Below are 25,024 nucleotides of genomic sequence, written 5' to 3'. Positions count from 1 at the left end.
CGATGCGTTAAAACAAAAAAAAATACGACATAATTTACTAAATGAAGCTGAAATTATGACTTAAGTAACGCACATTTAATCAATCTTATCAAATCGATTTTAAATGAATTTCTTAGAATTTCTATTATAGCGTAGAATTTTGTTATTTCCACATTTGTTTCCTTCTTTTATGTACATGATGTGGATGTGTTCATCAACACACGTATATCGCAACACAAACTCATATACTTACTTAACGGGTAATTCCGGGTCGATACACGATCAGTGGTGGATCCCAGTTGATGACAGCAACAACACGATACGGAACTCTTTATTAGTATTATTCCAATTGAAAAAGTTATATTTTTTGGTTATTATGAGAATTGATAGAAGGTATTTCTTTTTAAATACATTTTTTGGTAAGTAATACGAATATTTTATATTATTATATATTTCGAAAGATTTGTTATAAAAACGAATATTACATGTTACTTTTTTGCGTATATTTTCATTATAATTTAACATATATAAACTAACATTATTAGTGCATGTACAGACATGTGTTAAAGTGAATATATATAAAACTCTACACGAACACACGCACACAAATTGAAGAATCACATTATACGTATTACGATGCTCGAAACAATTCTTGAGAAACTTTATCATACTGGAAATTCCAGTTGACATTTTCTCTCGTGAAAACGTTTTGATCTTTAACATATTTTAGTTTATTTATCAAAGTATCCTATATTTTTTAAACATTACATTACATGTAAATATTAGTTTATATAAATTGAATACGATAATAAAAATTTAATTTTGCGTATCGAAATTTGCATATCGAAATATCTATGTAGAGAAAAAAATTCTGCTTGTTATTATCTGAATGAAAAATATTTTTTACTATATACCATTAATGTATAATGTTTATAAAATAATTGATTAATTAATAATTTAATGCACGAATATGTACATCTTCATTCTAAAGAATCAAAAACCAGTTTCATTTGTGACTATGGAATGTCCTTGAACTCGGAGAGGAATCTTGCAATTATCTAGTGAAGATAGACATTCAAAATACGATTAATCTAAGACTGTATTGTAATCAGTGTCACGTGGCTTTTATTTTTCTTTACATTTTTATAATCAATTTATGTATATTTCATTTTAACAAATTACTATAAAATGTTATATATTTTATATTAATTACGTACATACGTATACATATATATATATATATATATATATATATATCAAGAATATAGATATATATACATATATATACACATACATATATATATGTATATATATATATAGAGAGAGAGAGAGAATTAATATGTATAAACATCAATTTGATATGATCTATTCAATAAATTATTTTCAAATTAAATTAATATTATATGTAATTTTATATCACATTTTTAAGAAAAAGATCATATAATTAAATGACTGTTTTAATGTCATAGCCTTCTTAAATATTGTATCCACACAACAAAGAGTGAAATGTGGGTGAGTAAAAAAATCTGAAAAATTAGTTTTATATATATATATATATTTATTTATTTATTATATTTTTTAATGGTTTTTGCAGTGCTGGAAATTTCCAATGTCAAAACGGAGATTGTATAGCAAGCGAACTTTTATGCGATGGAGAAGCAAATTGTAAAGATCAATCTGATGAAACACAGTCTGAATGTTCTAAACCACAATTAGTATGTTCACCATATGCTTTTCGATGTAATTATGGTGCCTGTATTGATGGTGATCTAACGTGTAATGGAATACGAAATTGCATTGACAACAGCGATGAAACATTGGCTGCATGTTCAGGTAGCTTGCATAATACTACAACCTCTGTAGAGTGTTCCATAAATCAATTCAAATGTGATAATGGTCAGTGCATCGACTCGATAAGATTATGTGATGGTAATGTCGATTGTAAAGATCGCTCTGATGAAACATCTTCTATATGTGGATCATTAAAGTAGGAGAACATTATTATATTAATAAAATTATTAAACTACAATATGTCTCTAATATTATCATTTATTGATATAATTTTTTATAGCTGTGATCCATTTTTATTTCGTTGCTACTATGGTGCCTGTATAGACGGTGATTTAAAGTGCAATGGTATATTAAATTGTGCGGATGGATCAGACGAAGATATAAAATTGTGTTCAAATACAATAACAACAACAACTACTACTACTATACCATTTATACCTCCTACAAGGAATACAACATCAGCACCTTCCCCATGGACTCCACCACAATCAAATCGTTGTTTGGTGCCTCCTCAACCAGCAAATGGTAAACGGCAATTACATAAGTCGCAATGCCAAACACAAGAAAATTGTGATGTGCAACAAGGTGTACAATTATACAGTGGGGCTTATTTGGTTTACACTTGTAATTCTGGCTATAAAATAAGTGGTTCTTCTGATGTATTTTGTGGTCCAGAGGGAAAATGGTTAAATATTCCATTTTGTTCTGGTAAGTTTTATACGTTAAATATCATTATAACAAAGAGTATGTCATTATTGCTGTACAGATATATTATGCTTTCACTAGATTTTTGATTATTTTCTAAGTGCATCTTTCATCATTTTAGAAATACGTTGTAAATCATTGGCTTCGGCATCAACAAATGCTAAGTGTACATATAATGGTCAATGGACAATTTGTGAATCTCCTGTATTGCCTGGAACAGTGGCAACATTGAATTGTCGCAACAGCTATCGTGAAGATACGCTATTTCTATCGAGGCAAAGAAGTGAAGTTACATGTAATGAAAGAGGTCAATGGGAACCAGAACCATTACAATGTATTCCAGGTCCGCTAGTTATTAATGTTCAAATTGGGGGCGACCGTGTAACATTACAAACTAGTAATGAAAAAAATAGTTCTTTTTCTCCTATAATCGAAGTTTTGCCTGACAAAATTATAATACACGCAGATACTCGTAATTCTAACAATCCTGAAATTGATGTTAGAATACTTAACTCAAATAAAGCTAAAAAAAAAACAGATGAATCCAAATATGTATGGATGTAATCTCAAATATTGCCAATTATATGTTAAAAAAATGTTACAGTAGATACATCCTTAGAATTCAGCACGATACATTTTTTTACAAATTTGATTATCAAACGATTTGAGATAATTCACGTAAAAATATTGTAATTATGAACTCTTAAGTAGAATATTTTAAAAACTTTAGCCAAATAATATTAGATTTTATTTATTTATGAGATATAACGCAATGTGATATTTTTAATTTATTTAATTTGTGAAAAATCCGTTAAACAGTTGAATATCGTTATAACAAATAATTAAAATACTATCATAAATAAATTAAAATATATAAATCCCCATTTAAAACCTATCACTTAATCCTATCAATTATATACTGTTTAAGATTGCAACTGTGAATTATCTCTTACTAAATATTATATTAGATATTATGTACTGGGACATTGTTAAAAAATTATAGTTTTTAACTATAAATTTTGTACATTTATCCAAATTTTGTATAATAATTTTCGTTTCAATACATGTTTTAGTATGTGGAGTTGTTACTCCAAACGCAAAACCTCTCATTGTACATGGCAATGCTGTTAATATTTCTCTATTTCCTTGGCATGCTACTATATATGAAACAAAAAGTCCAGATGGATCAAAGGAATTTATTTGTGGAGCAACGATTATAAAAGAGAATTTCCTTATTACGGCAGCTCATTGCGTTTTTGACGAAACAAATAACAGAGTAAATGACCCAAAAAGATATTATATAGCAACTGGAAATATTTTTCGTGACTATGATTATTCGGGGCATGATTCACGTTTCGTTAAAAAGGCTAAGGTATGGAAAATTAAAAAGTGAATCTAATATTAAATGAAGTATGAAATATTCAATGTGTATAAGTAATATGTTAATCGTAAAATTTATTATGTATCATTTTCCAGGTGAAAAACATTTATGTCAACTGTAATTATTTGGGCTTAGAAGGAAACTACGCTTGGGACATAGCCCTCTTAGAGATTGATGTGCCATTTGTATTCTCAGCTTTATTATTACCAGCATGTTTGGATCAATCTTTTATTGAATCTGGACAAGGGGTAGTTGCAGGATTTGGTAGAACTGCTTTGGGGTCGTCAAGTTTTATTCTACAATCTGTGACACTTCCCTATGTTCCTCTTAATCAATGTAAATCTGCAGGCAATACTGTACAGTCTGAGAAATTCATAACAATTGACAAATTTTGTGCGGGTTATACAAATGGTTAGTAATATAAATAATAAATATATTAGATCAAATACATTCTACAAATTATATTAAATGATCAATGTATATATTCTAGGAACATCTGTGTGTGACGGTGATAGTGGTGGAGGATTGGTATTTCAAACTGGAAATTTGTGGTTTTTAAGAGGTATTGTTAGTATTGGACTTGGTGAAACGCTATCTGGTGGTATTAGGAGTTGTAATAGTCATTCATATTCTCTTTATACACGTATTTCCAGTCACATAAGCTGGATTCAAGATATTACTTTTAAATTAGAAACATCTAAACCAATTCCTTCATGTCGCAGTTCAAGTTCTTATACAGTTGCATAACTTGATAATAAAATAAAGTACTGATTTTATATAATTTATTAGTTCGGTAATTCCTACAATAAAGCAATAAATTGAATACCTTAAAAAGAATTAAAATAATTACAAAATTTTTTTTTTTGTTCGTACATACACACATTATAAAAAATGACAAGTTTTTATAAAAATATTGATTATTATCTTATGAATGAGTATTATTTATTTTTGTTACAAATAATTTTTTCTCATAGAAAAATTTGGAATCTATTAAATAAATTAAATAAATTTGATGCTACAATCCCCAATCATTAACAACCCATGGGATCTTTTTCGTGAAAAGTATAATATATGATTTCTTTTCAATTAATCTACAATGTTTGCAATCAAATAAAAGTATAGTATTTCAGAAAATATAATAAATTAATATTTAAACAATTGAATGTTTGCTTAAACATTCAATACCTCAAAATACGCGTTAAATATAAAATATAATTAAATCAATATTCGAATATAGTGAAAATTTGAACGGGCGGTTATTATCTATTTATGTAAATACAAACGAAATTTTCATTGATTTTGATCGTAATCGAGTTAGTTCTCTTTTGCGTTCCAACGAATAAACATCAAAGGACTCTCTTTTCAAACGGATAAGCTTAAAAATATTAAACTTTTGATTATTTTACAATTATTTAAACAATTTGAAACATGAGCGGAATATAACTAATATTTAAGTAATAGTACGTTTGTTTAAACATTCTATAACTCGAAACACGTGTTAAATATAAAATAAAAATAGAATTAAATTAATATTCAAATATATATGATATGTACGCGATAAATATAAAAAATTTAATTAAAAATTTTTAAGTTACGTTATGTGCGAAAGAGGTATAAATTACTCAACCTTATCGACTGATATAATGACTGAGAGGGAAAATGGTTCCTACTTGCGTTTGTAGTTCATATTTTGTCCACACTTGTCGCTAAAGTCATATATACTTTGAACGAAAGTTGACGTTTACTCGATCATAGATCGGTAAAACAGTTCGATACGTTTGATGATATCGACAATTTGGTCAATTTCAAGGAATATAATATAAAAGAAGCGAATTAAGAATTTAAACTTATGAATATCGGAATTTTTCGTGGTAAAAAGTTTTTCTTTATAAAATAAGTATAAGTAGTAAACAATTAATATGTTTTGGAGAGTAATCTTTTCTTGTAGAAAATTATAAAACGAAATTTATTCAACGTGACTCATCATTTCTTTTTCTTTTATACGGATATTTTCGATAGCAACGAAAAATGCAAAAGTTTTTACCGATTGTTTTTGGTTCGTACATATATTCACACAATTATTATTGGCAGTCATAACGTAAAAAAAAATTTTTAGTTTTCTTTTCTCATTTAATATCACACGTGATATATAATTATTATATTAATTATTTCTTAAACGTCTCTCTTCATGTCTTCATATAGTTATTATTAATTACAGTTAAAATGATGGCTTTTACAGAATATTTGGAAAATTATTAAAAAGAAATAAAATATAATAACTAAAAATTTTATTATCACTTCGTGTATAGAAATTATTTATAGGAAATTGTACATCGCATATAAGTGCCTTGAAGGTAATATTTTAAATACTAAGGATATAACAAATGTTTATTATCTGATAAAGGTCAGATTTTGGATGAATTATATGATATAAAAATAATACTGGTTGATTAATATAAGAGGAAAGGTTTTTGCTATCTTGTATTTTGTTTACAGGAATACGTTTTAATTTTACTGGTATATCAGCCATGTCTACATGGATATCCGCAGACGAACGTATGTTAAAAGCAATAAGGAAGATAGTTCCAAATTTGAACAATACTAAATATAAAGGTCAAGATGGAAGAATAGGAATATTCGGTGGTAGCTCAGATTATACCGGAGCACCGTATTTTGCAGCAATGAGTGCTCTTAGAACTGGTGCAGATATAGTGCATATATTTTGTGTAAAAGATGCTAGTACTCCTATTAAATCTTTTAGCCCAGAGCCAATTGTACATCCGATCTTGGATCAATACGATGCTATGAAACATATAAAACCTTGGTTGGATCGTTTGCACGTTATAATCATTGGGCCTGGACTTGGAAGAGACGATAAGATTCTCAAAGTCATAGTTGAATTGATTTCAGTCTGCCGCGAATTAAAAAAACCATTGGTGATAGACGCGGATGGATTATTCTTAATATTTCAGAAACCCGATATAATCAAAGATTATCCAGATCTTATACTTACACCTAATGCTATGGAATTTAGTCGATTAGCTAAATCAATATTAAAAAAATCGATTCAACCATCTCCAATAGTTAAGCCTGCAGATGTAAAAGAATTGGCAGATTCTCTTGGAAAAAATGTAGTCATTTTACATAAAGGAGCAAAAGATGTTATAGCGGATGGACATGAAGGTACTGAAACTATATCATGTGGCATGGCTGGTTCCGGAAGACGATGTGGTGGTCAAGGAGATCTTTTAGTTGGATGTGTAGCTGTTTTCTGGTGGTGGGCCATTTGTGGTGTAACTTCTGATTCTATTATATCACCTTCGATAATAGCATCTTATGCAGGATCAAGATTAGTTAGAGAATGTAATTCAGCTGCATATAAAATTAAACAAAGAGCCACTTTGACAAGTGATATGTTGGAACAGATACAACATGTTTTTGCTAGAATTTTTGAAACTCATAGCAACAAGTGAGCTACAAGTTTGAATCGTAAATTCATTTATAAAATTATAATTGATACTATATTTTTTTTATAGGGCTAATCTGTGTGTGTGAGTGTGTGTGTATATATTTATAGGCAATTTTGATTATTGCATATGAATTTCTGAGTATAAATAATTATTTAAGGGATTTTTTTTTTAATATATTTCTTAACAAGGAAAGGGTATATATGTATATATATAATATCTCATTAGAGTTTTCTTAATATTCGTTTTAGAAATTCATCATTCAACGGGAGAAATCGATTGCAAAATATTGATAATTAAAAACATTGGATCATGTTTAAGTGAAATTTTTAGGATACAGGAGATGTAGTATACTAAAGAATACTAATAAGTACAGTGTTATTTTATGACAAATTAGATTACATACATGCATTTAGCATTCTTGATATCTTATATATGCAAAAGTCATAAATAAAATATTTTGTACATTTTATACTCTAGAGCATTTAAGGAACAAAATAGGATCAGTGCATTGGTAATTAAATTTTTAGAGAGAAATCTACTTATATATTCATAATAATCATAATAATAAAAAAATTTCCTTTTTTTTCCTTATTTATACAAAACTTTTAGATTTTGAAAGATTACACAAGAACTATAGAAATTTAATAGTTATTCGTACATAGATACTAACAGAAAAGTTTGTCATACAACATGTATGTGATTTATCACCATACATTTCTAATATCATTTTTAAGAATGATGCTCTAAATTCCAGCCATGGTAAGCCAATTAATTAAGTACAAGTATTGTATCATACTGCAAACTTCTATCTGCTACTTAGAACCGATATTGTCATCGATTACTGTCTTATTATAATTCATAATTTCATTACCTAACAGATATTTTTAAGAATGTACATTATCTCCTTCCAAAAGTTCACTTTCTTTTGTGCGTAAGATTAATAATAACAATGAGTATATATGATATATAAAAAGGAGAAGAGGTAAAAAGAGATGTGCAACTTACACATCGTTAAGAGAGAGATTTGGCATTAATATCTTAGAAAATACTGCCTACTTATATCAAATATGATGTTCACTAAAAGTTTTTTTTCGAACATCATTCAATTTAAGCCATTAATAATACTAATATCAATAACCTAATTTATCATTTATAGACTACGAATAAAATGTCAGTACTGAAACATGATTTCCTCTTATTAAAAGAGTTGGTGGCATGTCACGAGTTAGTGCTTCTAACCATGCCATGTATAAGGGTGCTGACACTGCGCCTTTTCTTGGCATTGGTAACGACCTGTAAATTATATTAAATCTAATTAATTATTATATTTTTTAGACAATATCATTATCAGACTAGAATTATCGTGAATAATTACATACATTACTACTAAGGTGGATTGACTTGAATTCTCCAACAGTAATTCTCGAAGTCTTAATTGTCGATTAGTTTTGTCTCGCAGTGTTTGTAATTCAAGATCAGTGACACAACACTCTAGAAAAAACATTTCATTGATGATTTTTGATAGACGATCATTTTATTACAATGATAAATGTTCAAACCTGAATTATCAGAAGGATCATTTCTTTGAAAATCAGATATAAGTTTGTCAAAGAAATTTTGAGTATCCTGTCGAGGAGCAATACTGATATCATCTACCATTTTTAAACTCGTATATTTTATTCGGAATTTAGCCATGATTTCAGCCATTCTGAAATAGATGAGAAGAGATAAAAAAAATCTTTGAAGTATATGTAAAAGAAACGAATTAATACGAGTATTTAAAAATTCTTACTCCTTTTCTTGAGCCTCAATATCTTGTTTGTGATTAGCCAAAGCAAAGATTCTCATCTTGCAATGTTCCCAATTAGAACGTGTACTGATAATATATGGCAAAAGAATTGTTAAACCTATAAAATGAAACAAAAATGCATAGAATATAAAGAATGATCTTTTCATTATTTGAACATTTATTTTTTTGGATTACCTCCATCATCGTAAAGCCACCATACATCAATTATGCCTTTCTTGTGTTTTTTTTGGAAAATTGTCATGTGTTCCGGTAACACTGGCATTCCGTTTCGTTTTTCACTGAAACATGAAGAAATTATACTATATAACATTTACATGTATGTGCGTATGGCGCGCGCGCGCGCGCGCGTTTACTGTGTATGTATTTTTTTTCTGAAAATATTTGAGATTTACGAAAGAAAATATCGTATTTTCGAAACTTACGAAAGTAACTTATCAGCAGCTTGTTTCTTCTTCTGTTTGATGTGATCACGTGCATTCCAATGAGTAGGGGATTCTCTAATTACATTTGGTCCCTCAACTGTAGTAAATTGTGTTCCTACTTGAAGATATAATGAATATACAATGTTTTGTCTTATATGTTACAATTTTTCATATTTTTGATAACTAATTTTTTAATCTAATTTCTTAATACAATACATACCAAGGTATGATCTAACATAAGTAAATACATACCTATAGTTGGTACACTTTGTACTCTTGGTATTTGACTACTCATCGAGAGATCACTATCAGCATGCATCAATGTAGTACCGGTTAAATCGTAACTACTTTGTGCTAGAGTTCCATGTTCTTCATCTACTACAGTAGAAGCTACTTCGGAACAATCCAAACCATCTTCGATACGTAGAATTGCAACGGCTAGTTTGTGGTCGAAAGCATTGCTAAAATGACGAAAAAAAATAATGAAATTATTAATAAAAAAATGTAACGAATAAAAAGTCTAGAATAAGATGAGATTTTATTACTGTAGAACGTTGAAATATTCTTGAAGATCTTTATGATTACAAGTCGACCAATGAGTTTTGTAACCCATTAAGACAACGTTTGGAGCTAACTTTCCTACTCCTGTTGCTTGCATCAATGCTGATGCACCTCTTTCCAAATTTAAATCTTCTACAACGTGGTAAAAAGATTTGATTCTATGTCTTTGTAACCAAGCGTATCCATTTCTCAAACGTACCGATCTTAATCGATACGACAAACGCGTCTATAAAAACATAATACATATGTTAGACCAGTAGTTTTTATTTCGATAATCTTTGTATTAAAAATGATCATTATATTTTTTTAGAAGATTTACGATTTTAAGTCTAAATTTATATCTATGATTTACTTTTAATAAATATATAAATATTTTTTCAAAACCTTTTAAAGCACATTTATCATTGATCATTATTAAAAGTAAATTAAACGATTATTCATTTAGAATTAGATTTAAATTAAATGATATCGTACAATAATTCTTACACTATCATTTAACAAGTAAACTCGATAGAACACATCGAAGTAAATCAATCAATAATTATTGACAATCGATCAATTAATCATGATTTATCTCACAAACACTATTAATCAATCAATACTTAACTGTTATAGATTGTATGACAAAGTACCTACCTGACATATTTCCCCAGAGATTAATAAAGAATTATTTTTCGTGATAAGGTTTGCCAAATATAAAAGAGCCGGCCTCGTACCAGGATGTCCAGTAAGCGCCAAGATTTGTGGAGCATAATTTTTCACATGTTCATCGATAGAATTCAATCTACAAATTTATATATAATTATATATATATATATATATATATATATATATAAACACACACACATACACACAATATTTACTCGACTAACTTGAAACAAGAAAATCTTTGTAATCGAAAGATATGAACTTACCTATAGACAATAGATAACGCAGTTTTATAAGTTTGCGCTTGAGTACTGCTACCCCAATTAACATCTGGCTTACGATATACAACTATCAGGTATAATGCGAAGATAATAACAAATGTTATTAACGAAGTTACCCAATCGATGAAATACATAATGCTTACACAGACGATGAAGCCAAATAGAGATAACCAGGTGTTGTAATACTATAAAAGACGATTATTCATCAGGATTAATCAATTATTTTATCTCTCAATAAGAACCTTGAATTGGTTTAAATTTTTTTTTTTTATCAAACAAACATACTTTAAATGTAGGTCGCCAGCCAAGTGGTCGAATAAGCGCAGCGTGAAATGCGCAGAAATTAATGAGAGCATATGATGCTAGATAAAAATTTGATATTAACGGTGCGACTGCATTGAGATTGGCTAAAAGTAAAATTATTATATAGATAGTAATATGCATTTCTACCCTATTATGTAATAATACTTAGATAATATTATATAAGTAATAATATATATTGCTATTCTATTATATAATAATACATGACTATATATATAGGTAAATAGTAATATTATATATTAATATTATAGATAGTAGTATAGTATCATATACTGGTATTACATAAATAGTAGTAAATAGGTACTTTATTATATAATAATACATAACAAATATTATCAACCGATCACTTACCTATCATAAGAAATACAAACGCAACAAGAAACGTAAGTCCGTATCCTCTGTATGGCTCGCCAGTTTTACCATATCCTTTACTAAAATATATCAATCCAGGATATATTCTATCTTGACCTAATGCTTGGATTAATCTTGGTACTGACAATAGATTTGTTAATGCTGTTGAAAGTGTTGCAGCAAAACAGCCAGCATAAATGAGTGGTCCCCAAAGTGACATCAGTTGCATTACCTATACAGATAATGATTTATGATTAAATTTATAAATCATTTTATATATATACATATAAAGAAAATATATTTTTAAAAATTGTTACAAAGCAATTGAAAGATATTTTTTCTTTAACGACTTACCGAATAACTATTATGAAGTCCATATAAACAATTACTTTGAGAAATACATTGAACTGTACCATTTACTCCAATGATACCACTGGCATCTCTCAATGCTGCTCCACCAGCAAAATATACAAAAGTGACATAACTTATCATAGATATTAAAAGAGCTAAAAGGGTCCCAATAGGTATACTATTTCCTGGATTTTTCAAATCTCCCGAAATATTCGCACCAGCTTGGATACCAGTTACCGAAGGGAAAAAAATTGCAAAAACCGAAAAGAATGTTTGATTGGTGTTTTCAGAAAATCTATAATCTGAGGCCCAATTCTCCTTAAATACCTCCCCTGGAAAATTGAAAAGAAAAAAAATTTTTATACGTTACACGATGATAGAGATGTGAATCAAGTGTATACACGGAATGGACGAAAAGTTTTTAGATAGACCAAAGTGATTTTAAAAATCGATTGATCTTTTTCATAGCTTTTTCAAGCGAGATGGGCTTCTTGCAGTTTTAGAATTTGAACAAATAAAAATTAGCCCAAGAAGTCTCAAAGAAGAAGAATTGATTTTTGAAATTAAGAACTCTTAGCTCAACCTTAGAAACTTTTAGTTCATCCTGTGTATGTGTGTGTATACATATATATATATATATAGATAGATATTATTAATAAAATAAAATAAATGAAAGTATATAAATGATATAATATTCACACGAAAAGCCAATGAATCCGTGAGAGATTTGTTCTTGATTTTTCGGGCCAATGATAGTACCAATTAAAAAGTCAAAAATAGCTGCTACGATGACTGCGATAAGGAAGTTCTGGGCCTGATAAATATATAAAAAAAAAATATATAAAAATATACTGTCAAATTGATTAGATTATACACTAAAAAAAAAAAGAAATAAAATTGTCACTTTTAAAACAGAAATAAACGAACGAACGAATGAACGAACGAATGAACGAACCTTCGATTCCCATTCCATGCCAATAGCACAAATCAATATCATTACTATAAGAGCAATGGTACCAATGATTCTAACATCGTGTATTCCATTATCTATAATTTTAAGATTATGTTCTTTGAGTAGATCGTTCATGGAATCACAGAAACCAATTGTGTTCATTGACGCCGCAACTGCATTTGCAAATGCGAATACTATTCCAACAGATGCACCAAACTCAGGGCCGAGTGATCGAGAGATAATGAAATATATGCCACCTGCAAAATTATTATTTCAATACAGTGAGATAACTGAGAACGAAAAGAGAAAGAGAGAGAGAGAGAGAGAGAGAGAGAGAACAAGAGAGAAAAGAAAATTTATTTTCTCTAAAAGAAATAAAAAGGATTAGAAAATCAAATTATATATTATACATATAAATTTGAACGATAAAATCTGATAAGAAAATTTGTAAATTGCTATACTAGTTTAATCAAAGAAAAAAAAATTAAGAAAAATATACATAAATGATATACTAAATTGAACGATAAAATTTAATAAACAATATTACAGATTGCATATACTAATTGTATACATATAATGGCACTCCTATTTTGGAAAAAAAAAAGAAAACGGTAGCAATCGTTATTGTAAGCCAACACACCTCCCTTTACTTCCCCATTAGTGCTAATTGCACTTAAGCTTAATGTCGTGATGACACACACCGCTGCCGATATTCCTATAATAACAGTACTCTGTAATATTCCAGCTTGTGCTACGACCCATGAGAGCCTTAAAAAAAGCATAACGCCCCATATGTTTAAAAGGCATGGTATTAAAACTCCTTGGATCCATCCTAATTTGATTCCACCAGTATAAATTTGCGAAGCAGTTCCAATTTGTCCTGTTTCGACGTTTGGATCCTGAAAAAGGGATTACAAGCGTAATAAAGGGATTTGCAGATGTAATAAAGAAGATATTTCTCGAAGAGGGAAAATGAGGGTTGCTAATAAATTCTTAACGGTCGTAACACTTATTGTATGATGTATTATCCGTACTGTGGAACCTTTCGTGGGACTTGTTAAGGGGCTTAACATTGTCTCTCGGCATTTAATAGTGACAGGCAATCTTACCTATCCTGGTCAATTCTTTATTGCTACATAAACTCAATATATCTATTCTACTTCAATATACCTACCCTATCTTATCTTATCCTATCCTACTATTCTCTTTATAGGGGTCGGGTAAATCAATAGAAATATCACTAAAGTCGAATGGTCGTTGGGTAGCAAATAATAGTGTTCATACCTTTATCAAATTTCCTTCGTGTAAAGTACTTAACGACGGCCTCTTCGCGCGACGACTTAATCTGTAAAATGTATATTAATTATATAACGATATATTCATACGTATATGATTTTTATGTATGCATTACATAAGTTATTATAATTATTTAATCGTGAGCGCTCTTTTGTTCTGTTTCTTTTTTTCTGTTCTTTTCTTTCTCTAGATCTTATTAAGATCATTATTCTTACTACAATTATCTTATTGTTGAAATAATTATAAGATATACACGTAAGACTATTAGATCAGATCTATTCTTTCTATTTAATTTTATATACATTTAACTTGATAGCGATTTGATATATCATGTTATCTACTCGATTTATTAAATTTTTGGTACGTTTGAAAACTTACTTTTTTTTCTGTATCCAATTTTATTCTATTTTCATTAAAAGAGATATTTATTATTCATGAATTATTATACTACACTATATGATTTCATTAAGTCAAAAAAATATGATAAAACTAATAGAGAGATAGATACTAGCGAACACTTACAATTAGGCACACCGTATGCATACTCCATCGAAACCTTAGATAAATAATTATCTTGAGGAATAAATCGTATATCATTATACATGTACATTTCAAAATTATTAAATTATTATGTAAAAAAAGTATTAATTAGTTTATTCGGAAGTATTATTTTTTGCGATAATTTTACCTATTATTTCTACTTCAATAATTTTTACGAGTATCATTTTCAATAATGTTATATTTATTATTTCTATAATAATTATATCAAGCAATTTTGAGATGAGTTTAATTCGTATCAATAAATAAATAATTTTAATTATTAATAATTTATTTTTTTAATAATTTTTATGTATTTCAAATACATAATCTTAATCATCGTTAGTTTTATAATAATTTTCGACGAGTATCGTTCTTGATATATACACACACATATATATGTATATATTTATTTACTATTTTTATAATAATTATTATATTAATAATTTGAATAAGAATAATTGTTTAATAATTTTTAAAATTATTTACATATACCTACATAATAATAATAAATAATATTAAAAATTAAAATTAAAACTTTTGCAGATTGTACTTTATATAGATACCTGTAATGATCCATTCGTGGAACAACATCCCAGAGACCGCTCACGTTCAACGTCATCGGAGATCTTTTATTATTTTCATTTTGTTGCGTCCCTCCTGTCGTATCGTCCTTGGCATTTTTATTTTGAAGCCGGCTCTCCATTTCGTTTTTTCTAAAGGAAAATAAAGAATAAGAATATGACGACGAAGAAAAAGAAATTGATCATTTTTTGTTCACTCGCAAAATTTTTGAGAGATCGAAATTGCGAAAATGGCCGCCATTTTCTTTCTTCGACTGTTATTTTCTCTTATAAATAATTTTCTTTTACAAAAGAAATAAATGCATATATAATCCGTTTCCAAGTTAATTTCGTATTCATAAATGAGGTATCTTTTATTTTTTTTTTCTAATGACTAATCGTCGACTAAATGATGCTAATAATATGAGATAACAAACAAGAAAGACATTTTTATTTCTTTTTCACAACGTTTGCTCGTTTTCCTTTTTTCATTTGTCTTTCTCTATCTTTCTTTCTATCTATCTTTTTCTTTATATATTTATTTTTTTTTTTCAAACTTGATAATACATATAAAAATTATATTCGTATCATAGAGAGATATATAATCGATATCAAGAATGTATAAGTAGTTAAGTATAATTAAATGGATTTTTTGTTTCCTTTTTTCGAATTGATTTGCTCGATTATAAATGATAACTGATAACGGATGAGGAAGACATTATATTTTGTTTCTTTTGACAAAATTACTTCGCGGTTTATTTTTTTTTGTTTTTTTTTTTTTTTGTTTTTTTTCGAATACGATTATGGATTCGATATTAGCGCGGGTAATTTAAAATATAATGACTGACTAATCGATAAGAGAAAGGTCCACATAAAATAGGTCTTGCTCTCCGTAAGACAAGATTAATAAATTTCATTTGTATGTACACACACACATGCATACACACACACGTATATATACACACCCGTAACGACCGATATGTACGTATACAAATAATTTTTATTTTTATATTTACGACTTTGACCAGTATATTTTTCTTTTCAACATTTGAAAAATTGAATATACATTGTACATGATTGATTTATTTTTATAAGGGTCCCTAAAATTTTCTAAAGCTTCAGGTTTCTTAAATGTTAAATTTGGGTTTTAAGCCATTCTATACATACCTATGGGGATCGTAAATGTACCATAGGAAAATAATAACAAACAAAGCAATTGAAAGTCATGATACAATAGTAAGACCTTTCCCTTATGAGATCACATTTGAAGACGAGTCGTGAAATGGAGTCAGTGATATCAGATGATATCTTTTTAATTAATCGAATTGATGATTTACATGAGTTTAATAGAATGGAATGTGCATATGTGTCTATTCGTTTGTAATTCGACCATAACTCTCTCTTTCTCTCTCTCTCTCTCTTTATTTATATGTTCTTTTCTTTATTTATCGTCGAGGAATTTATATCTTTTAGAAGTCAATTGACGTAATCTTCTTCATTGTCATCATCGACAAAAATTCTTTTTAATTTTACATACTTACGTGCACAGACACATACACACATATAATTTTTTATCACAATTTCGACGAAATGTTTTTTCCGTTCGGATACATCTAAATCATTTATCGGAAGTTTAAAGTAGTCCATCCATTCGAGACTCTACCGCACTCCTCCCATTCACTTTACTTTCGCCTCAAAAAAACCTAATCAAAAAACCTGTTTGTTATCATTCGAGAAGAATGAATTCGATATCAACAATCACAATTTTGTTTTCTCCCTATAGATCTTATCTCGTATGAAGATTATTGCGAGAAACGATTAAATGCCTACTTAGATCGTTATCACATTGGTGTTATTTTTTAAAATTGTCAGTAATATACGTAGAATGCATTTGGAATGCACATGAGTGTAAAACAGATTTTTCTAAAAAATATAAAAAGATTTCTTTTTTAAAAAAGATAAACAAATCATTTTTCTCTTCCTTCCCTTTTCAAAGAAAAAGAAAGAAAAAAAAATAGAACACCGATATGTTTCACTAGGCATACGTATATACATATTAACGACTCTAAAATTGTACCGGCCGATAGTAACATCCGAAGGTCTAAGATTAGACGCCGATCATATTTTTCACGTTCAGGAAAAAAGAAAAAAAAAAGGAAAAATATATTTCCTTGAAAGAAATGAAAAATATTTCTCAAAAAAAGTGATAAAAATTTTGAATTTCGTAGAGAAAGAAATGGGAAGAGTAAAATTAATTCGTTCAATTGATTCGTTTTGTCGATCGGTGAGAACAAACGAGCGGTTTTCTTGATTTCGCCGACACTGAATGAAAAATCTTATATTTAAATAAAAATAAAATAAAAAATGTATACACATATACATATATGAATATATGTAATATATGTGTGTATGTATGTATATGTAAAAATGATAAGAGATGATTCACTAATGTTCGACTATAATGATAGTTGTTGTATTGACACTTTCAGTAGAGCACAGTATAACGAAACACAGTGCAACGCTTCAACAATCAACAATTAAGATCAAGTAAAAGCGCACTAAAACGGAAATATATATATATATATATATATATATATATGTGTGTGTGTGTGTGTATTGAAAAAAGAAAGAAAGAAAGGGAGAAAGAGAGAAAAAAGTGGATGATGCAGTAATAAATGTTGAAGTAGAGAGCGTAATGTAGTAAAAGATGAAAGATAAAGATAATAACGTATATATAAACACGCACACGCGTATACGCACATATACACTGAGAAACTGATGTTGTATAAGGCACGAAGAAGCCGAAAAAAAAAACCAATAACGAAATTAGATTATTACTAACGATGACGAAGATGGAGAGCACGTAAAGGATACCGTAGGACAGACGAATGTAGCACGGCGAGTAAACAGCGAATAGAAGGAACGCGCTAACTTGAATCACCCGCGAAAGCGCGCAGCGCGCCGCTCTTTTCTCTGAATTTGTTCCTCCCCACTCCAAGCGACGTTGCGTAGAGTAGCAGCGCACTTACTATGTCCATGCGCATGCGCGCACCCTTTCGTCCTACGCGAGACACACCATTCCTCGCCTTCTCCTTCTTCCGTATATATTAATTCTTTGACGTACAACGTGTAATTTGTTTTTCTTTTTTTTTGTTTTGTTTTTCTATTAATGTGTTAATGTATGCACTTGTTGCACGTATCGATAAGTTTTGTATATATGAGAGAGAGAGAGAGAGAGAGAGAGAGAAAGAGAGGGAGAGAGAGGGAGGGAGAGAGAGAGAGAGAGAGAGAGAGGGAGAGGGAGGGAGAGAGAGAGAGAGAGGGAGAGAGAGAGAGAGAATATATATTTCTTAGTTTTAATTAAAAATAAAATTTTCTTCGGTCATATTTTTATATATAAAATTTCTGATTGAATTTCGTTTTCATTAATTTCTTGACCAAGTTAATTTTTACTAATTTCTTTGTTTTTTCCTCGTTCTTTCTTTCTTTTTTCTTTTTTTTTTTTTATGAGTGACGATTCATATATGATTCTTCATATGTTATCTATTTCTTTGTAATTAATATTTTTTTTTTTTTCTTATTCTTTTGTTGATTTTTTGAAAGTATCTAAAAGTACATAAAACCATAAGATATTTGCATCGTTTCTTTTAAAGTTGCAACATTTATATAACCGGTTTTTACCGCCTAGACTAGAGAAGTGGCATCTCGAATCGTTAATTAAATCTTTCAGTTGTAAATGTTCGTTCGTGAAAATTGTATTTATCCATAGACGAGAGATAAGACAACTTTAATTGTATTTCTTCTTAAAGGCCATTGCGGAGAGAGAGAGAGAGAGAGAGAGAGAGAGAGAGAGAGAGAGAGAGAGAGAGAGAGAGATAGGTTGATAGATATGAATAAACGAAAAAAAGAGAAAAACATTACACTTTTGAAAACTAGGTGAAGGTTATTGATTTGAAATTTATCGAACGATCGAGAACATTTTTCTCTTTTCTTTTGGTTTTTTCTCTTTACAAAAGAATCTAATTATCATATTTACTTATCACAACAATAAATCAAATTGATTAAATATTTATTACGATTAGGATAATCTAATCAGAATAAGAAGGGGGTAAACGATCTATTGAATGATGTCTATATCTCACTCTTCGTGTATCGTCGACGTATCGATTGGATCGATAAAGAAGAATGAAAAAAAAAAGAATAGTAAACAAGATAGCTCTAGGAATTGAAATTGAGTTTATAGAAGCATTTTCCATTTATCGTTTAAATCGTGGAATAGTTGGTAATATTTAGATTGGTGGTGTGCGTATGTAGCAGCAAGAGACGGAATTAGCTCAATTAGCATTCTTTGACGGAAAAGCAAAATATTCCGGTAAGAACCCGACTCAGATTCTTGTTCTCGCTCTCGCGAGAACGGCACAAATAAAGCATCGATATTATTGATGATAGACTAGAGAGAGAGAGAAAGAGAGAGAGAGAACCTATTTCTAGAAATCTTAAATCTTATCCTCTGAAATTTTCTTCCGTTTGAAAAATTAGACACATCAGACCACACGTTTTTGTATTTTATTGTACATACGTTACAATAGGTATATTAAAGACTTTTTTTCTTTTTATCTTTCTCTTTTTCTCTTTTTTCTCATTTACCTGATATTATTTATCTCATTATTTATAAATTTATTATTTACATCTAATTGATTTATTTAAGTATATGTGTATCTATATGCCTATATAAAATCGAGTACCTCTCTTTCATAATATAATATATATACGTTAAAATATAATATATACTATATAATAAATAAATAAATAAATATATATATATATTTTCTTTTTATATAGATAGATCGATATAAAATCATCTATCTATCTATTATATAAATTATATAAATAATTATATTATATTTTTTAATATTAGCAATATTTAATACACAATAACTATTTGTCATTTTCTTTTATATTTCTAGCTTTCATATATATATTGAATATTTAAGCTATTAATCTTTGATAATAAATCTTGGCTTTTCCCATCCTTTCTTCCTCTCTCTCTCTCTTTCTCTTATTCACTATATTCATATTTATATATTATCACATGCAATACGTATTTGAAATGTTTCTATATTGAAATATAGTACTATATATATATATATATATATATATATATATATATATATATATATATATAAAGATCGTTATCTTAGAAACCATATTTTGATATTCTTATAAATTATATATAATCAACTTGACAATGGTAATTACGTATAATTAAATAAATATATACATATATATGTCTATTTATATATGTCATCGCTCATATGAGAGATAGATAGATAGATAGACAGACAGACAGACAGACAGACAGACAGAGAGAGAGAGAGAGAGAGAGAGAGAGAGAGAGAGAGAGAATGGGGAAACAGATCACATGTGATAAGATAAGATGATCCGACTCATAATTATTATCCTGTACGACACGGATAATAAGCAAAAACGTAATTATTATTAGCATTATTAGCATTCGGAAACGTTTGTTCACATAAACGAGTTAGGAGTTAGATCCGTGTTGGTTATATATATCAATATATCTTTGTAGATAATTTACTAATCCTTCTCTCTCTTTCTCTTTCTTTCTCTTTCCGTCTTTCTCTCTTTCTCTCTCTCTCTCTATCTCTCTATCATGTTATCTATCATATATATCCATTTATCCTTTATCTCTATCTCTTTTCCTCATAAGAAAAATGTCTAGTTAAATGATAAAAAACGAATAAAAAAAAAGAATGATTATATAAATCGTTGACGATATATAAGATGATAACTATGATTTGCGAAGGAACGAAACGAATTGCGATTAAATGTATTATATCATTTGAAATCGTACAGAAAGATATATATGTGTGCGTGTGTATATATATACATATATATATATACATATATATATATATATATATCTATACACGTAAAATAGGATTTATTCTCTAAGTACTCATTATGTTCTAGAGTCCCTTGAGGTTTTTAGATCATCAGGGAATAGTAAAACATATCTAACAAAGTTTAAGAGAGTCAGCCATGAAACCAACCTGTATATATACATATATATACACATGCAGATATACATACATACATACATATTCGAATATGGAGATTTTTTTGACCTTCGATCCTTCTTGCCTTCCGAAAATTGAATTTCATTCTATAGAATTAGTATGACATTGTGAAAAATGAGAAAATTAAAAAAGAAAGAGAGAGAGAGAGAGAGAGAGAGAGAGAAGGGATATGAATGAAAATTCAAAGAAAAACCGTGTAATATATCAAGAAAAGCATTTATGATGCATGCGTGAAAAGAGAACTCGCAGAAATCTAAATTAATATTTCGTGTTCGTGGAACTATAGTTAGACGCCCTCGGTGTAAGAACGTATGTCAGTACATGCACACACGCGCGCGCTCACGCACGCACATACATATATCATACATATATATATACATAGGCATATGCAAAAGTATACATATGTACACTTATATATGTACGTAATCATGCCAATCGAAATCAATTTCAAAGCATTATCGACATAGACGATTCCTACGTTATCGACTTTTTCGAATCAAAATCAAAAATTTTGGCGCCAATCATCCATTTTAATATATACTTTGAATTGAATACTAGGTTATTTCTTTCTCTCTTTCTCTTTCTCTCTCTCTCTCTCTCTCTCTCCGAAATCAGGACAGGAAGTACGAGTAAGCAACGCTGAAACTCTTCAGGTTTACGACTCGCGCATTTAACGCGTGATCGGCACACATAGATACATACATGCAAATGTACGGTTACACACGGTTTCTGTATCTTTCTCTCTCTTGCTCTTTACGTGATTTTTCGAGGGGATTCTAAATAAAGAGCGATTCGCCTTCGAATTTCATCACCACATTCGGATCGTTCCTTTTTATCGACTATATTTTTTCAATAATCAAATAAATATGTATATCAATAGGACGATCGAGATTTTATAAGATTTTATAAGTGAGATAAAATTGAGAGAGAGAGAGAGAGAGAGAGAGAGAGAGAGAGAGAGGGAGGGAGAGGGAGAAAGAGAGAGAGAGAGAGAGAGAGAGAAAGAGAATAAAAGAAATATTGTGGAAATGAAAAAAATGTAAAAATGATAAATGTAAAAAAAAAAAAAAATAAATGAAAATTTATAAGAAATCATCGTGGAGATAAAAGTTAAAAAAAGGAAAAAAATGTTATATATACATACATGTTTTGAATAGAAAAGTATTTCAGTTTTATATGTTTTCGCATAGAAGACTCCATTTTTCAGCATAAAATTATTTCACACTATTTTTCTCTTTTTTCTTTTTTTTCTTCTCTTTCTTTTCTTTCGAATAAAATGTTCCCTTCAATTTTTACAACTGATCTTCACGAAATTTTTTATTTTCACTTATATCGTTTGTAACGTTTATAAACATTTAAGCAATTCTTTGTTCGATTCTCTATCCATCTCTCTCTATGATACGAAAGAAAATGACTAAAGAGGAACACGAGCATCATACGAATATATATATATATATACGAATATATATATATATATATATATGTATGTATGGAATCATTACCACGTTTCTCGATGAGTTATAATAATACTACACGTAGAAAAAAAGTAATTAACCAGGTGTGTGTTACCTGCACATCGTTTTGTTTCGTTGATGCGGCAATAAAAAGAAAAAGAAAAAAAAAAAAAAAAAGGAATAGAAAAAGAAAAATATATGATCTTAGGAAACGATTTGAGATAAGAGAAAAGCCAGAGTACATCATTAAGATGTATCATTTGTGAACGATAGGACGAATGAATCCAGTGAGTATTGTGATTCGTCTTAACAGTGATAAGAACGCCCTGCAACATCTTCGTTTTAATCCCAATCCGCAATACGCGTTTCATGCATAACATTTTTTTCATAAATCTTTTGAAAAAGATTTAAACACGGGTAAAGACGACGAAGATTCTCACCAATGAAACAGAATTGAAAATAAAAAACAATCGGCGAAAAATTTCCTTCCTATTTATATTTCTTTATGTGTCGTCATTCATTTTTTTTTTTTTGTGTTTTTAATTTGTTCCCTCTTGAATCGAATTACGTGTGATCAAATAAAGTGCAATACATATATAAGAATTCCTTAAAAGCCACGCCTAACGAGTACATATGTATATCTCGGGCTAACCTCTCAACGCAAACAATTATTCCTCGAATACGCTTATTTCCTTGACGATCGACGGATCGAACGAGCCCGGACCTCTCAAGATCGAACAGCCACGATCCAGTTCGAGCCAGTCCAAGCCAGACAACCCGGTAGACCACCTGGATAGCGGGCGGCTTCCTTCCATGAAAGCTCTCTCCAGTCAGAATCGAAGTCGCTGGAATAAATGCGCCCTCTTTTGTTCGTATCTCTGAATCCTAATTTATTCCTAGATAATTAAAAATATTCTATTAACAATTAATCCTATGTCAAAAATCTCTTTGACTACTTCTTTTGGGAATTTTCTTTAGGTCGGACAATTTTTTCTTTTTTGTTTCCTTTTTCCTTTTTAATTTTTTTCCTCTGCGATCTTTTTTTGCATTCTTTTTTTTTTTTTCTTTCTTTCTTTCTTTCTTTCTTCCTCCTCCTTTTTTTAATCTTCAATATTTTGTCGAGGCAACATGCAATCGTTGGATTAATCGGTATAGTGTCTTAAATACGTACAAAACTCATCAATCATTTTATAAAATGGTCAAAAGGACGGAAAGAATGATTAATTGAATAGAAATGGCGGAGGAATTGTTTAATATTGTTAAATTGAAGCAATTGTTTAATATTGTTAAATTGAAACTGTAAGGTTTTACTGAATTACAGGATTTTTTTTATGAAAAAAGGATATATGTGTTTACGTGCGTATGCAATTTTTATTGCAGAACATTTTTATAAAAAATAAGATTCTTACTCCATCTCGTGGTAAAACGTCGAAACCACATGTTTTTTTCACGGTTTTTTACGAAGTTATTACCAATGGAGATAGTGACTACTTATCGACGAAAATAAGGACCACTTACAAGAACTACTTATCGACGAGGATAAATACTAAAACTACTTATCGACGAGGACAAATACAAAAACTACTTATCGACGAAGACAAATACAAGAGCTATTTATCGACGAAGATGTTAACAGTTATTAATACAATTATTAATGAATTATAATAACATTATTAATACAATGTATTTGAAGTACGATGAGATAATATTTAAACATTAGTATATTTCATTAGAAATGTATATAGCTCACAAAATACAATGAATTTGACGAAATCTAATTGTAAGTCAGTTAGATAGAATTCTACAATATTATATATTGAAGAACGCGTAAGAAAGATTAATTTTAATTAATGATTTTAGCTTCTTTTTAAAGTAACGGATTTATCTATTTTATATTAATTTCATGCATATTTTTTTATGGCTCCTTATACTTTTTAATATTTTCTAAATTCAATAAAACGTAGAAAATAGAAAATGTTATATAATAAAAATTATGAATATATAATACAATACGGAAGTATATGAGCGAAAGGTGGTGAACAGCCTTGAA

The 25,024-nt window shown here is 29.0% G+C and overlaps 3 protein-coding genes across 13 annotated transcripts; 2 read left to right on the top strand and 1 right to left on the bottom strand.

Annotated features, from left to right (window-relative positions):
* The first annotated feature begins 27 nt into the window (after positions 1-27).
* Positions 28-4,637, top strand: LOC122627112 (modular serine protease-like). Its single transcript, XM_043807943.1, has 8 exons — positions 28-398; positions 1,449-1,491; positions 1,574-1,966; positions 2,051-2,478; positions 2,597-2,818; positions 3,549-3,847; positions 3,952-4,267; positions 4,347-4,637. Exons 1-8 carry the CDS (start codon positions 170-172, stop codon positions 4,601-4,603), a joined length of 2,187 nt encoding a protein of 728 aa, XP_043663878.1. The 5' UTR covers positions 28-169; the 3' UTR covers positions 4,604-4,637.
* Positions 4,638-4,978: 341 nt separating this feature from the next.
* On the top strand, positions 4,979-8,509 carry LOC122627115 (ATP-dependent (S)-NAD(P)H-hydrate dehydratase). 6 transcript variants are annotated; one of them, XM_043807955.1, is made up of 4 exons: positions 5,015-5,912; positions 6,075-6,184; positions 6,353-7,325; positions 7,575-8,509. In XM_043807955.1, the coding sequence occupies exons 3-4, from the start codon at positions 6,385-6,387 to the stop codon at positions 7,621-7,623; spliced, it is 990 nt and encodes a 329-aa protein (XP_043663890.1). In that variant the 5' UTR covers positions 5,015-5,912; positions 6,075-6,184; positions 6,353-6,384; the 3' UTR covers positions 7,624-8,509. The 6 variants fall into 6 exon arrangements, with proteins under 6 accessions (XP_043663885.1, XP_043663886.1, XP_043663890.1 ...); XM_043807954.1 differs by having other exon boundaries at positions 6,075-6,260; XM_043807953.1 differs by having other exon boundaries at positions 5,390-5,727; positions 6,075-6,210.
* LOC122627110 (bumetanide-sensitive sodium-(potassium)-chloride cotransporter) lies at positions 7,930-23,859 on the bottom strand. Of its 6 annotated transcripts, none has more exons than XM_043807940.1 (19): positions 23,627-23,859; positions 15,423-15,572; positions 14,308-14,368; positions 13,664-13,922; positions 13,027-13,280; positions 12,771-12,885; positions 12,075-12,403; positions 11,721-11,952; positions 11,334-11,455; positions 11,034-11,233; positions 10,756-10,903; positions 10,104-10,345; positions 9,811-10,019; positions 9,559-9,676; positions 9,311-9,414; positions 9,119-9,233; positions 8,886-9,034; positions 8,706-8,817; positions 7,930-8,619 (listed from the first exon to the last, which is right to left on the bottom strand). In XM_043807940.1, exons 2-19 carry the CDS (start codon positions 15,560-15,562, stop codon positions 8,484-8,486), a joined length of 3,045 nt encoding a protein of 1,014 aa, XP_043663875.1. In that variant the 5' UTR covers positions 15,563-15,572; positions 23,627-23,859; the 3' UTR covers positions 7,930-8,483. The 6 variants fall into 6 exon arrangements, with proteins under 6 accessions (XP_043663875.1, XP_043663869.1, XP_043663870.1 ...); XM_043807934.1 differs by lacking the exon at positions 23,627-23,859 and adding an exon at positions 22,665-22,899; XM_043807935.1 differs by lacking the exon at positions 23,627-23,859 and adding an exon at positions 22,665-22,899 and having other exon boundaries at positions 9,559-9,673.
* Positions 23,860-25,024: the final 1,165 nt, after the last annotated feature.

The sequence above is a fragment of the Vespula pensylvanica genome, chromosome 2 (assembly GCF_014466175.1).
Source record: "Vespula pensylvanica isolate Volc-1 chromosome 2, ASM1446617v1, whole genome shotgun sequence".
Taxonomy (NCBI): domain Eukaryota; kingdom Metazoa; phylum Arthropoda; class Insecta; order Hymenoptera; family Vespidae; genus Vespula; species Vespula pensylvanica.
The sequence above is the reverse complement of the archived record's forward strand: the minus strand, read 5'-3'. Positions and strand labels throughout refer to the sequence as shown.